Here is a 15,399-nt window from a genome sequence, read left to right as displayed (position 1 = left end):
AATCTAAAAAGCTTTGTAGATAGATAAGATACTAAATTTATCCATGGAAACGCTGTATTACAATTAGGCGTACATTTTAAATAGGTTAATTTTTCAGGCATTTTCTCTTCAGTCTGGTGTAGAACTTGAAAAGCTCCTTAGTTAGGTTTTATATAGAAATATTTTTTAACGGTGTAGAATAGATGCTCTTCGGAAGAAGACATGCTAGACGAAAATAGTGACATTTTTAAATTACCGGTTTTAGCCTAGGATATGCTCATTTTTGGTTTGTTGGTATTTTTGACAGTTTATCTCTGGCACCTCTGTATTGATTTCACATAGCCCTAGGATATTTTGAAAACAAGTATATGGGGCTTAAAAATGAAAACTAACTCAAATACCAATTAAATGGGAAAAACTGGTAATTTGTTAGTGCTTGCTGCATAGGCTATTATTTATTTATTTATTATTACGAATAGCGGTAAGCATCAATGCTTGTCGCAAAAACACAAAATCATAATACTAATCTAAAGTAAATTGGCAATGATAAACTAAACAGCAAAAATTTCTAAATAACATGACACTACACAACAAAAGCATCTAAATAAAAAGGCTTATTTACTAATGCACTCTTAAAAATTTTAACACTCTCTGCCTCAACAACCTCCAAAGGCAAACCATTCCATGGTCCGGCAACTCTACTAACAAAAGATAATTGACCAATTTTTTTCAGTGGTTTTGGGGGATATAATTTATAATCATGCTGATGAGTAGAGTGATAATGGCTAAATTTAAAAAATAAATTTGGATTGACATCATCCACTCCTTTAATTATACAAAACACATTTACAAGGTCATTGTGACATCTACAAAACTTCAATACAGGAGTTGAAGCCTAGAAAGTCTCTGTGGATAGGGAAGGTGCTTAAGGTATGTGACCAATCTAGTGGCCCTTCTCTGAACCTTTTCTATCCTATGCTCATCTGTTAGACTTAATGGAAACCAAACAGAAGTATTATACTCAAGAAGAGGGCAGACCATTGATTTGTATAGTAGTAAGAAATTACAAAGGTTAAACCTAGGCCTACTAAAGCTTTTCCTTATAGATGATAAACAATAATTTGCATTCTTTACAATTTCTGAAACATGCTTATCAAATTTTAATTGGGTATCAAAGTAAACACCAAGGTCATGCACTATTTTGTTAGAAGGGATTCATATGCCTGACAGCTGGTAAGTATGCACAGGTGGGAGTTTATGGGCATAGTGTAGAACAACACACTTAGAAGGGTTTATGAACGTGGAATTGGATTTGTACCAATAAGTTAGAGAGTAAAGATCCTCCTGTAAAAGTTGCACATTGTTTTGGTCTCGTACTGGTAGATAAAGTTTTACATCATCTGCAAACATCTTGACAGTAGAATGCTGAACAGAGAAAGGCAGATCATTAATAAGTAAACAAAACAAAATTGGACCCAGGCAGCTATCCTGGGGGACTCCACTTAACACATCAATTGAGGATGACATAGCTTCACCAACAACAACCTGCTGAGTTCATCCATTTAGATAATCAGCAATAAATGCAATTGTTTTTTTTACCCAATTTATAAGCTGCACATTTTTTAAGAAGGGTGGGTATTGAGACTTTGTCAAATGCCTTCGAGAAGTCTATGTAAATGCAGTCAGAGGGTATAGCTAAATTGGCAAAATGTTGAAAGTCCAAAATAACCTCAAGAAGCTGAGTATTACAAGACCTATTTTTTTGAAAACCATGCTGAGCATGATTCCAAAGATGATTTCTGTCAAAATACTTTTGAATGCATGAAACAATCAACTTTTCCATCACTGGGCAAAAAAAACCATGATTATAAAGTAAGAACTCCTTATTTTTTTATATTTGCTCTAGATTTGCATCATATTTTTAGTTGGAACATAGAGATGAGTTGTCTAAAACTCAAAGAAAAGTAGGATATAAAAATGAGAATAAAATTCTCAAAATAGGCATATTATTGTTGTTTATTTGACATTTGAGGAAATCAATCTCTCATATACATGCAATCCTCTTCTGAAACTTGGGCTTAGTGAAGCTATGTCCCTTTTAAAATCACAAAAATAAAATTTTTGCACAGGTCATGTTAACACTTTAGATATTGAAAAAAACCTTTTCACAACAAACCATAGGAAATATGGCAAAGAGTGAAGGCCTGGTCAGTGCACACTCTCCCTCTTTGAAATGCAAACTGATTTTCATATGTCTGCTCATCCCTTGCATCCTTGAGCTGTTTAAGCAAAATCATCACAAATGCTTTGATAGCCACATCCATGAGTGATATCCAATAGTTGTTGTGACTGTCACATTTTTTCCCAGTTTTAATTACTAGGATTATTACTGACACCTTCTTTCACACAGGAAGATCTTCTTTTCCCATATAAGATTAGAGAGGGTTTCCAGTTGCTCTACTACACTGTATGGTGAGGCCTTGTAGACCATGGGAGGGAGGTCATCTTCCCCAGGCAACTTATTGTTTTTTAACCATTTTATTGCATTTAGTATGTCTGGAGCTGAAGGAGGTGCCACATTGTAATCATATGGTGGCTTTTCAGCTGTTGGTGGCAGCATTGGCATTGCATCTTGCCCATGTGTATTTGGATTTAGCAGATCTTTAAAGTGTTTCTTCTAGTGATCAAGTTTACCCTGTATATCAGTGACCATACTCCCTTAAGCATCTTTTAAGGGACCATTGATAGGCAACTTTTTTCCAGTTATTCCTTTGAGGGTTCTATACAGTCTTTTTTCTGGCTGCTTTTGCCATCTCTAAAGCAAACTCATCCCAAAAATGTTGGTAGTCTTGACATAAGCTGGTTTTAACCTGTTTAAATTGTGACTTTTTTATTGCAATTGATATGTTTGATATCTGTCACCTAGCTTTAGTTAACCTTATGATTTTCTCTGAGACATAATTTTTCTATCTTTGTAGGAGCATAGCCAATAACTTCAATTGCCACCTTTTCAGTGGTGTTCTGGAATTGTTTCCATTGGTTAGTAGGGTCTTCATCACATTCTGTCAGGCTTGCAAACTGGTTCTCTAACTTAAGGCAAAAGTTGTATTTCACAATTTGGATTTTCAGTTTCTCCACATTTAACTTTCTTTGTTTTTTTTTTTTGGGGGGGGGGGGGAGGTCTTTCTTCCTTGTGCTCAACTTCAGGAGTATTTTTGCACCTACAAGAGTATGATTGCTCCTAGATTTTGACCCCTTGCATGCCCTCTGTAAGCTCAAGAATTGATGACTTAGGAGTGCCAACACTGATGGATCAATTTGGGCAGCTGTGGAGGCATTGTTTGAGCACCAAGTTATCCTTTGAGAGGGTTTGTGTTGGAACATGATGTTGGTGATGATAAGGCTATGAGATCTTGCAAACTGAAGCAGTGTATCCCCATTGGAGCACGTCTGGCCATATGTGGATGGACCAACAATATTGTAAACATTAGGGTCTGTTGGGCCAACACAGGAGTTCTAATCACATGCTAAAATTAGCAAGTCAGATTTGGGGTATTTCTGCATTGTAATTTCCAGATATGTATAGAAGGAGTCCTTGTCAGCATCAGTAGCCACTCTTGTTGGTGCTTAGACAGTAATTATAGAAAAGTTGGAGGTTCTTCTGTTAAGTCATAGTCTGGCTGTTCTTGGGTTCACTGGATCCCATACAAGAAGAGCCTTTTGCATGCTGCAGATTATCATAAAGCTGACTCCATGGTCACCAGATCCATTGTATGCACCAGATTTGAGGAATAAGTACAAGTTGTCAGAGTCATGGGCTGGTATGGTTCCTTTAGACACTCCATTCAATCTTGTCTCCAATAGAAAAAGAATGTCTGTTTGATAATGATTAATTTCACAAGCCATGACTAGCCTTGTTAATTTTCACTTTGCCAATCTCACATTCCAGCTATAAATCCAGAATTCACCCTTCTGTAGTTTTATTTCACAGGGAATAGCTTTCACAATTGTTGATCTTGCCCCTATTTCAGGGAAAAGGAAAACATTGCTTGGAACTGGGGAGGGCATAGCATGCACACCGTTTCTGGGACTATTCATTTTTATAGAAGTTTAATGGGAATTTATTTAACTGACAGGGCCCCTCCTCCTTTCTCAACATGGGCTTGGGACTGGCTATGGCAGGGTTAAAGTTCTGGAGAGCTAATTAAGAGCTCACTTATAAGCTAATTTTATATTTAATATATTTAATTGCTCTTTATGTATTTTACTTTATAAGACAATCATAAAGTGACACATGGCACCCAAAGAGTGCTTTGAGTTATATTTTTCTTTGAAAAAAAATTAACAAAAAAGTGTGTTGTCTAATAAAAAAACTTGAAGTTCCTCTCACCCATGTGGAAATTTTCTTCTATGGAGAATCCCTCTGGAAATTTCCTTACATTTGAAATACTGACAGTATTTTTAATCTAAAATATTCAAAATAATGTGTGAATTATCAAATTATTTGTTGAGCATTTTTTGATTAAGAATATTCAGAAAATCTTAGTGATTGTTGGCTTGGCAGTATTCTGGTAGAAACCTTACATTATTTAAGCTGGCAGGTGTATCGAGGACCGGACAATAATAAATTAGAAATAGTCGCTTCCCTGATTCAACCATCTGGGGGGAGTGGAAGGACGGTTAATTCGGAAAAATTAGAAAAAATGCAGTATTTTTAACTTTCAAATGGGTTATTGGATCTTAATGAAGTTTGATATTTAGAAGGACCTCGTGTCTCAAAGCTCTTATTTTAAATCCCAACGGGATCCGTAGACATTGGGGGAAGTTGGAGGGGGAAATCCGAAATATTGGAAAACGTTTAGAGTGGAGAGATCAGGGTGAAACTACATGGGAAGAACAAGCACAAGTTCTAGATATGTTATTGACATAACTGAACAAGATCGATCTCTTGGCTCTTCTGACCCCATCACAAGTGCCACATGAGATCTTTGCTCTTGTTTTTCCTACTAACTTGAAACTTACAACCAGGGTGTTTTGTTGCCAAGGAATTCTTGATGTGCTGAAGTTGTACTTTGGTGGGATTGATCCCAAAAATTGTTTTTCTTTTTTTAATGGTTTAAACTTAAACATCCATTTCCTTGACACACAATTCAAACGATTAGGAAAAATAGAATGCGTTTTTTAGCTCTCATAAGAAAGGGCACAAAAAAGGACAATGAACCTTCTTATTAAATTTTTTTTTTCATTTGGTGTAAACCTATAGACTCATATCCTTGATGCATTTCTGAACTCCCACAAAAAAGGATGATGGACTTTTTTCTTTCTTTTTTTATTGATTTAAACCTATATACTCATATCCTTGACACACAGCTCAAATGATTAGGAAAAATAGAATGTATTTTTTAGCTCCCAAAAAATAGGGTACAAAAAAGGACTATGAACTTCAAAAAAAATTCGTTGGTTTAAACTTATATACTCATATCCTTGACACACGACTCAAAGAATTAGGAAAATAGAATGCATTTTTTAGCTCTCACAAAAAAGGACAGTGAACCTTTTTTTCCAATTGCTTGAAATTTACATCAACAAGTTCTTTGGGAAAGGGGGCAGTAGTGTACAAAAATAATTTTGTTTATGGAATGGGTCCTCCAAAAAGAGGCCCACAATTTGTGTTTGTTAATTAGCTTAAAATTATTATATGCAAGACTTTGGACACAGGGGACACCATCATGCAATAAAAAATTATTTTCGTAAAAAAAAGGTAAAAAAAACTTTCAATACTACTAACAACTCACTGCAGCATACATTATCATTTATTATGTCCAACTAGGTGGATATGACTTTTGTCCAACTTTTGTCCTATACGATTTATCACTAGGGATTTTTCTCTATATATTAACTGTACTATTTTATGTTTAACTCCCATTTTATACTTTAAATGCACATTTATATATATTAGGCACCTCGGTGACTAGGAGAATTCTTCTATACTAACTAATTTCCTTCTTAAGATCAATGATTATTGCGTCCCTATTTATAGCTCATCAACCTTTTGGAATCTCTCTTCTTATACATTTTATTTGAAGTAAACTTTACACTATAGCCAAGCAAAATTTGAACCTTTTTCTCTGTTGCTTCGGAATCTTTTTCAACCTTTCGAAATTACTATCTTTTGTCATTTTTCAATTGTTTATTCTGGAATTTACAAGACAAATGCACATATTTTAGCTTTTGGTAAAATTGTTTGTTTCTAGATCAATATTTACAATGGGAGGAGGCAATCATGGTGAATTCAAGATTCCCGATTGGAGGCAATACAAGGTAGAAAATGCGCCTGAACTTGTCCAGCTTCAACGCGCCCTGGCTTCCCAAGGACTTAAAGACCCTTGGATTAGGTAAATAATTCTTTACAGTTTTGCAATTGAATATTCAACATTGCAACATGCAACGGGGTATGTGTCCAATCCAAGAAATCGACATTTGAGGGTCATTTTATATGTTTGGTGTTACCATGAAATTTGTGGACGGAGTGTGAACACCATTTCAATAGCTTGAAGAAAGAGAAACTACTTACAACTCCAACAGCTAAGAAAGGTCTGATAAGGGCACTTCCTGTTATAGATGTTCAGTTCAATACAATTGGCCGCTAGCTTAATGCGCTAGACTGCACCAGCGCTCTGAACTGCATGATGTCTGATTGTTTGTTGAGGTCCAGAGTAACAAGTCATACATATGGTGTTACATTATGTTTATCCAGCAAAAAATAAAATAAAATAAAAAATCAAAAAGTTGCATAACATGTGAACCATCTTATTCAACATATTAATTTTCTTTAATTTTTGTATGAAATCAACTGTTAGTACATTTTTATTCCTGTGATATTCTTATTATACCTTTTAGTCATTTATGCAAACATTTACCAGTGGATGACTGGTAAGTCATGGTAAGGCAAACCAAAAATTTTCTGGCCATACACCTTTCAAATATACGCCAAAATTTAATTAAAACAGAGGTTTTAGGTTTTTAGCTTACCAGGGACTTAAATTTGTGCCATGAAAGGGTAGATCAACAGGGCCAAAGACGCACCTGCACAAAAAAAAAATGTGAAAGGGAATTATTTTGGAAGAGGGGTGAACACGGAAAAACCTCCCCTCCCTTCTGCTTAAATTTTCCACTGTAACTGCATCTGCTTATCTGTTATTGATGTCTTTAATTGTGATTATTAAAGTGCAAGGCTAGTGTGGGCTTCAATGTTTTGACCTGGCCATAAAACGTTTTAATCAAAAGGCAGCTTTGTAACATTATATTAGTTCTGTGATGCTTAGAAGAAGGTTCCAATAAAAAACTTGTAAACAGATTGAATTCACCATGATTGTGAATTCAATCTTTTGAAGGATAATGAATTCACCATGATTGCCTTCTCCCATTGTAAATATTGATCAGCCAAGTACAATTTTTATCACTAGTTAAAACATATGCATGTGTCTTGTAAATTCCAGAATAAACAAATGAAAAAATAACACAAATTAGCAATTTTGAAAGGTTGAAATTGATTCAGAACCAACAGAGAAAAGGATTCAAAATTTGCTTGGCTATAGTATAAAGATTACTTCTAGTAAAACGTGACAGATTTTGTCAATTTAGTAAACTGATTTTATAAATCCAAGCCTAAAATTAAAATTTTGTAGTCTTGGAATGTTACCGTAATCAATTCTCTTGTAATCACAAATAGTGTATTGTCTTATTTGACAAAATTGGTGCTCGGCAGCACAAAATGGCACGAAACAGCACTAGAAAAATTTAAAGAGAGTACTAGAAACCAAACCAAAATCCCTATTTGTATGAGTTTTTTTTTGTGTAACGTGAAGATTTAGGCTCCCACCCGAAGTACTTTTGATGACAAAAATTTCCTGATTTATTTCACTGAAAAGAGGACACCTAAAAATATCTGCCTCTTAAAACAGCTAAAAACACATAACGAACTTAAAAACACCTAAAATTCTTTTCTTTTGTGAACGAGGAACAATTCTATCAACTTTACTGTGTGGGGGGAGGGGGGATTTTGTTTTATAGTGCAAAAAATACAAACAAACAAGTGGGAAACTTTTAAATGGGATCTTTGGTGATTTTAACGGGGAAGATACGAATTAAAAACTACTAATACTATATAGAGTATAGCTTCTGACGATTTCTTTAAAAAGTAGGAAAAAATATGGTTAGTGACACAATTAATCTGCATTTTAATTTGCTTTTCAGGAATTATTTTAATTTAAAATTCTATCTGCACAAATTAGGCCAAGGTTAAGCTTTAGAAAAACATTTGCTGGTCAATTAGGCTATTCAATTTTAATGTGCTAGGTCTACTGGTATGAAAATTTTGCTTTCTTTGCTCTCTCTTACATTTTAAAGTACCTTAGAAGACAAATTTGTAGAAGTTTGGAGTAAGCCAAAGGAGCAAAACTACCAAATCTCAGATGGCGTGGGTGATCTTTCTTTTTGATTCTAGCGCCATTTATCACTCTTATATGTTTCGCATACTCTTTAGTATGTGCTCCATTTGTTGGCGTGGAATAATTGAAGATTTGCGCATAATACAGAGTAAACACTGAACTTGGTTTTATACTGAGAAACATATAATCTTCTGCAAATGCGTTCAAATCTAAAATAAGAGTTTTGTCTATGATATGATCCTAGAATGTTTTTAAAATTCGAAAATTTTCCGTGGTTTCTAAAAACCCACAATTTTACCGACATGTTAAAACGCTCAGTTATTCTCTGAAGTTCACAAAGATAAAATTGTTGAAATGGAATTTAGGTAATGCTGTGTCTGCTGGGAAGAAATGTTCAAGGTTTGCAAAACTTCTTGGGTTGGAATGATATAGTCTTGTGATATACCTTTTTAGAGTAGAAAACAATCTTATTCCTCAGGACCCAATCAATTTTGATATGGGATGGATCCGATCGTGAATAATTTCAGACTTACTATATTCAAGGATTAATCTATGAATAGACCTATTAATTCCTATTTTCATCTTTCAGGAATGAAGTTTGGAGATATGAAAGAAAACCAGGATTCAAAACCCCACTTCAGCAGGCATCGTTTCTCTTTTTTCGAGGATTCAAATATGGACTTGCTTTAACAGTTCTTACAATCGCCTATGACCAAGTTTCAAAGCTTACAAAAAGCCCTGTTGATCATGGCCATGGTCATCATTAGCAATATGATTGTAATTGATGTGAACTAGCAGTGTAAATATATATAATATTCTCATTTGGATTTAAAATTTAATAAAAGGGAAGGGTTGTATGGAACATATTGGCGATTTTCGCCTGTTATTGCTTCTTTTTTTTTATGGGAAAACATGAAGAGCAGGTAAAGACTCGAAAAAAACATCATATAACGCCTTTTTAAATTACAGAAGGTGAGCGATCAGGAGTAGACACCGCTCTGGTTTTCTTTCCCCTAGTGAACAGCTGATTTTTGGGAGAAACAGCAGCCTGCTGCGGCGTGCCACCGAAAAATTTTGGCTTGTCGCCTGCTGACGTCGCTTTTCTGGGGGGGGGGGGGAGTTTCAAATCTGTTCAAAAGATCCCGAGTGACATATTGTTCAAATCCGAATCAACAGAGAAGTCTGATGAAGCTCTTTAGAAGTTCGAGGGCACGTGCTACATAATGACACACGTAAGTCTGAGGAAAACACGACGTTCAAATCCGAATCAACAGAGAAATCTTCTGAAGCCCTTTAGAAGTACAGAGGGCACGTACTACATAATGACACATGTAAGTTTGAGGAAAACGAGACACAAGTTCAAAAACAAAAGTCTGTAAGATCAAAAGTCTTTTTTCAGACTTTTAATTTCCCTTCCCTCTGTGTTTTCGTGATACCTGTTGTTTTACTCAATAAAACCCAGTAATCACAGTATCATACCTTAAACCCAGTGTGTGCCTAAATAGTAAAGCATCTTTTATTCTTCGTATGCAGTAAAACAGAGGGGAAAAAGTAGACTACTACTTCTTGTAAATACCTTATCGCATTTGAATTAGACCCAGTTTGGAGGCTTTATCTAAGACAAGATTTTAAAAATGGAAGCCACAATGCATGTAAATGCAAGTGGATTTTGCTTCCTGTCTCCATTGTAACAGTTAGGGGTGCCGCAACAGTGAGTGAGAGGGGGGGGGGGGTAATCCTATATCTTTGGGATTCGTTGCAATTTGGAACAAAAGTTTAAAATTACACAGAATCCGAGAAAAAAAAAAACAAATACATAATAGCTATAGCAGTAACTCAGAAAGTACAAAATTTCGATTCAGTTCCAATATCAATTCCTAGATCTGGTAGAAAAGATCCAAGATTCAGTAGTACAATTTGTAAATTTTGCAAAGGAAGTCTCGTAGGGATAGGTCCATTTATTAAATATAGTTAAAGTCGAATCAAAATCTTAAATTCTACCGCAAGTTCGAAAAAATAGTTGAGGATTTGGTTGAATTTCGTTGGAAATTTTATCTTATTCCTCTCTACTTTCCGAAATCCAAGTGAATTTTCTAGAATGTATGTGGCAAAATGCGAAATTTGCTAACTTGGTATTTTCGTAGTTTTGCCAAATCGGCTCAACTTAACGCGATTCTCCTAGGTTGAAAGCGAATTCTATTTCCTATAGCATTGAAATACGTAACGAGATTTCCTCCTTTCTCATTGGCTTAATTGCTCCTTGAGGGGTGTACCAGAATATCTAAAGACTGTTGACTTCCTTCTACATTCCGACCAGATTTAAAGGGAATTTAGCTTTTTCACGTGTCTAATTGGTAACAGCTGAACATTGGAATTTGGTTGGTTACAAGTCAGATAACAGTTTAGCATTTGAATTTTCACAATGGGCAGAAAAAAAAAACAAGAACAAATAAGCGATGGGAAAACCTGAGACATTGGTAAGTTCTATCTCAAGTTTATAGTAGAATATAATACTTTTATTCATTTACAAGTTACAAGTTTCATCAAAAGAATCGCATTTTAATGCTGATTTCAAATATAAAGTTTCAGCAAGTTTAGTCTTATTGGTCAAAAGTTACGAGCCTGAGAAAATGTGCCTTATTTTAGAAAATAGGGGGAAATACCCTCTAAAAGTCATAGAATCTTAACAAAATCACATTATCAGACCCTGCTGTAGAAGTTTCAAGCCCCTATCATAAAAAAGTGGAATATTGTATTTCAAGGAGGCACACTCGTGCCTCTTTAAAGAGGCGAACCACGACAATGTTAAGCGATCTTCGGTTCCAGTGGTCGCAGAGGGATGGAAAGGGATGCATTTCGTAGCCCGAGCTCCAACTAAAAAACCTGCCAAATTTCGTCCCCCTCCGACTTTTCCTTCATAGGGAAAATCTGGCCGAAAGTTTTGACCCCCAGCCCCCCTTTAACGTTGTCCGATCGGGCTGAAATTCACAAGTTAAGGTCCACTAGGGCCCAGGAGCTTATCCGCGAAATTTCAGCTCGATCCGATAACTCCTTCCCTGTTTTCCAGAACCCACGCATAGCCACTTAATGTTCATATTGTTCTGCCACGCCTACAGGTCACAGCCAACATCGGATCTGGGTGTACGAAGACTCATTCGACGCGGAATTTTCCGAGTAATTTTTCTGGAAAGTTTCGTCGGAAAATTTTAACCCCTCGATTTTCTAGCTTAGAAAAACCCATTTCCCCATAAGCGCCCATGTTAATTTTTGAAATTCTTAAAAGTTATTTAAAAGTTATATTTATACACATGCAGGTATTTCGACTTCAAACATGCCCGGTTAGCTCAGTCGGTAGAGCGTGGGACTTTTAATCCTAAGGTCAAGGGTTCAATTCCCTTATCGGGCGGTTTTTTGTCACAAAATATGAAAAAAACTTCGTTTTCTTAAAGAGTTAAAGCTGCGTCCCAAAGTCGAACCTTAAAACGTACAGGAATTAGGAGAGGCAGTCCTAATTCCTGTACGAGGAGTACAGGAATCATTAAATTACATCCACCATGGATTGGAGAAAAACGTACAGAAATAATATGAAAAAAACTTCGTTTTCTTAAAGAGTTAAAGAGCCTGCGTCCCAAAGTCGAACCTTAAAACGTACAGGAATTAGGAGAGGCAGTTGGGGGGCTGCCGCCCCCCAAACCCCCCGCTTTTAAAGACGCTTTTGTACAGTTTTTTTTTGTTAATTAAAAGAGGGCCTTTCCGAAGCCAAGAGCGGGGGTTAGGGGGGCGGCAGCCCCCCACAACAAAAAACCTGTTCAGAAGAGTCTTTAAAAGCGGGGAGTTTGAGGGGCGGCAGCCCCCCAACTGCCTCTCCTAATTCCTGTACGTTTTAAGATTCGACTTTGGGACGCAGCCTCTTTAACTCTTTAAGAAAACGAAGTTTTTTTTTCATATTATTTTGCCAGAAGACAGATAACGGATGCGTGTTTATTTGTTTTTGTTATTTTTATGGCACTTGGTATTAACCGAGTGTAATATAGCGATCGCAAATTCTGTCGGTCCCGGTTTTGCTACTTCAGGCACTTCCAGGTAAGATAGGACGATGAAATTTGGCAGGCGTATCAGGGAACGGACCAGATTTAATTAGAAATAGTCTTTTTCGCGATTTGACCCTCTGGGGGGAGTGGGGGGTAGGTTAATTTGGAAAAAATGAAGTATTTTTAACTTACGAACAGGTGATGGGATCTTAATGAAATTTGATGTTTGGAAGGATATCGTGCCTCAGAGCTCTTATTTTAAAATCCCGAACAGATCCGGTGACATTGGGGGGAGGCGAACCTAAAATCTTGGAAAACGCTTAGAACGGAGGGATCAGGATGAAACTTGGTGAAGCAGAAGTCCTAGATACGTGATTGACATAACTGGAACGGATCTGCTCTGTTTGGGCGAGTTAGGGGGGGGGGGTTAATTCTGAAAATTAGAAAGAATGAGGTATTTTTAACTTACGAAGGAGTGATCGGATCATAATGAATTTGGGAGAATATCGTGTCTCAGAGCTCTTATTTTGAATACCGACAGGATCCGATGACATTGGGGGGAATTGAGGGGGGAGCCTAAAATCTCGGAAAACGCTTAGAGTTGAGGGATCGGGATGAAACTTTGTGGGAAAAATAATCACAAGTCCTAGATACGTGATTGACATAACCGGAACGGATATGCTCTCTTTGGGGGGGGGGGGGGTTAATTCTGAAAAATTCGAAAAAATGAGGTATTTTTAACTTGCGAAGGAGTGATCGGATCTTAAAGAAATTTGATTTTTGGAAGGATATCGTGTCTCAGAGCTCTTAGTTTAAATCCCGACCGGATCCGGTGACATTGGGGGGAGTTCGGGCGGGGACCTAAAATCTTGGAAAACGCTTAGAGTGGAGGGATCAGGATAAAACTTGGTGGTAAAAATAATCATAAGTCCTAGATACGTGATTGAAATAACCGGAACAGATCCGCCCTCTTTGGGGGAGTTGGGGGAGGAGGGTTAATTTGAAAAATTAAAAAACTGAGGTATTTTTAACTTACGAAGGAGTGATCGGATCTTAATGAAATTTAATGTTTAGAAGGATATCGTGTCTCAGACCTAAAATCTTGGATAATGCTTAGAGTGGAGGGATCGAGATGAAACTTGGTGGGAAAAATAAGCACAAGTCCTAGATACGGGATTGACATAACCGGAACGGATCCGCTTGATTTGGGGGGGGGGGAGGGGAGTTGGTTAATTCTAAAAAATTAGAAAAAATGAGGTATTTTTGACTCATGAAAGAGTGATCGTATCTTAATGAAATTTCGTTTAGAAGGAACTCGAAACTCAGATCTCTTATTTTAAATCCTGACCGGATCCAGTGTCATTAGGGGGGAGGGAGGACCGGAAATTTTGGAAAACGCTTAAAGCGGAGAGATCAGGATGAAACTTGGTGGAAAGACTAAGCACAAGTCCAAGATAGGTGACTGACATAACCGGATCCGCTCTCTTTGGTAGAGTTAGGGGGGAGTAATTCGGGAAAATTAGAAAAAATGAGGTATTTACAACTTACGAACGAAATATCAGATCTTAATAAAATTTGATATCCAGAAGGATCTTGTGCTTTAGAACTCTCATTTTAAATCTCGACCAGATCCGGTGACATAAAGACCAAGGTATTGTGGGGGAAACAGCTCCCCACATATACAAAGTAATTTCTGTTCGTTTTAAGTTTTAATGTTACTTCTGACTTTCAGTTGAAAAAAAAATGTTTCACCTGGAATCCTAAACTGGAATCAGAATAAAACGCCAATTCTATTTATATGTCTATTGCTGTTGAAATTCCGTTTTTTAGTGTTTTGGTTACTATTTGTCCCAGTCGCTCATTATTTACAGCTCGTTACCATAAACTGTTTAATAACCTTAATAGATGTATAAAAGCAAAATAGGCTTTTCAAAGGGAAAAATTATATTACACTGTGAGTCTCTTGAAATCAGTTATCAAACTGTGATGCAAGAAATCAAGAAGACTGCTGCCAATGAGAGAATAAGCTCTTTTAAAAAGTCGTTGGCGCGGGGCGGGGTCTAGTCAGTAGAAGCTGAAATTATGAAATAGGGATTTTGATAGCAATACAAAACAGCAACACGATCTGCATTTTATGGTTGTATAAAATATGCGAAACTATTAATTTTCAATACACCTTTCATATTTTAGGAAAATGTACTATTGTGACTAAACGAAAACTTTATGCTCAAGGATCCTAAAATTTCGGCTTCTATTTTTTATCTACAAAATCACAGAATTTCGGGTTTTCAATCACTTCTTAGGAACCTTAAGTAAAGAGTAATCCATGTCAATAGAGGCCAAAAATTCAAAAAGATAATGTTGATAGTAATATGTAAATGAAAGGAGTGGAAAAATACTTGAAGTTTTCGTCTGCCTCTATTTCTTTTTCTTTTCTTCTTTTTGTAAAAAAAAAGGAAGCATCAGTAGATTGTCGAAAACGAGTTAACTTAGAAGCTGGGTTTTTAGTAGAAACAAACGCTTAAAAAAAGAAATGTGAAAAGATTATCTGGCCTGAAAACAAAATAAGAGAAAGAAATAGTTGAGTAGGTAGAATAAAGCGCCCTGTAAAAACGATCGAAGGAATAGCTACTATTTCTGCGGCTGTCGACCCTACAATTATTAAAGAAATTAAAAGTCTTGAACCAATAGTTTCTTTGAAGTCTAAATTTCATAACACTTTAATACCTTTTATCACTTATAAAAACAAAATGTTAAAAAAAAGGGATTTTTTATGGTACTCAGTAGAGGACATTGACGCATTTGCAAAAAACGTTTAAATGCATTACATTTTGATGCAACAAGATTTATTTGGGTTTCCTTTTCTATATCTATTCTTTACTATTACGTATAAGTTCGCAGATTCTTGTGGCTTATCCAGCCAGGCTTCGGGAGTAAAA

The 15,399-nt window shown here is 36.2% G+C and overlaps 1 protein-coding gene and 1 non-coding gene across 5 annotated transcripts; both read left to right on the top strand.

Moving 5' to 3' along the window:
- The first annotated feature begins 7 nt into the window (after positions 1–7).
- On the top strand, positions 8–9,250 carry LOC136032160 (NADH dehydrogenase [ubiquinone] 1 beta subcomplex subunit 3-like). 4 transcript variants are annotated; one of them, XM_065712342.1, is made up of 3 exons: positions 8–145; positions 6,234–6,374; positions 9,019–9,250. In XM_065712342.1, the coding sequence occupies exons 2-3, from the start codon at positions 6,247–6,249 to the stop codon at positions 9,194–9,196; spliced, it is 306 nt and encodes a 101-aa protein (XP_065568414.1). In that variant the 5' UTR covers positions 8–145; positions 6,234–6,246; the 3' UTR covers positions 9,197–9,250. The 4 variants fall into 4 exon arrangements, with proteins under 4 accessions (XP_065568414.1, XP_065568415.1, XP_065568417.1 ...); XM_065712343.1 differs by having other exon boundaries at positions 57–140; XM_065712345.1 differs by having other exon boundaries at positions 60–84.
- A 2,512-nt stretch (positions 9,251–11,762) lies between these two features.
- Trnak-uuu (transfer RNA lysine (anticodon UUU)) lies at positions 11,763–11,835 on the top strand. The gene has a single exon. It is a non-coding gene; the product is annotated as a tRNA-Lys (tRNA).
- Positions 11,836–15,399: the final 3,564 nt, after the last annotated feature.

This window comes from Artemia franciscana, chromosome 10 (genome assembly GCF_032884065.1).
Source record: "Artemia franciscana chromosome 10, ASM3288406v1, whole genome shotgun sequence".
Lineage (NCBI taxonomy): Eukaryota > Metazoa > Arthropoda > Branchiopoda > Anostraca > Artemiidae > Artemia > Artemia franciscana.
Note: the sequence above shows the minus strand (reverse complement) of the source record. Positions and strands in the feature narration are given on the sequence as shown.

What these genes read in the sequence shown, in the direction of transcription:
- LOC136032160 (XM_065712342.1), top strand. Translation starts at nt 6,247, where the DNA reads ATGGGAGGAGGCAATCATGGTGAATTCAAGATTCCCGATTGGAGGCAA. An exon ending in CTTAAAGACCCTTGGATTAG is followed by an intron (nt 6,375 to 9,018) that starts GTAAATAATTCT and finishes TTCATCTTTCAG; the next exon opens with GAATGAAGTTTGGAGATATG.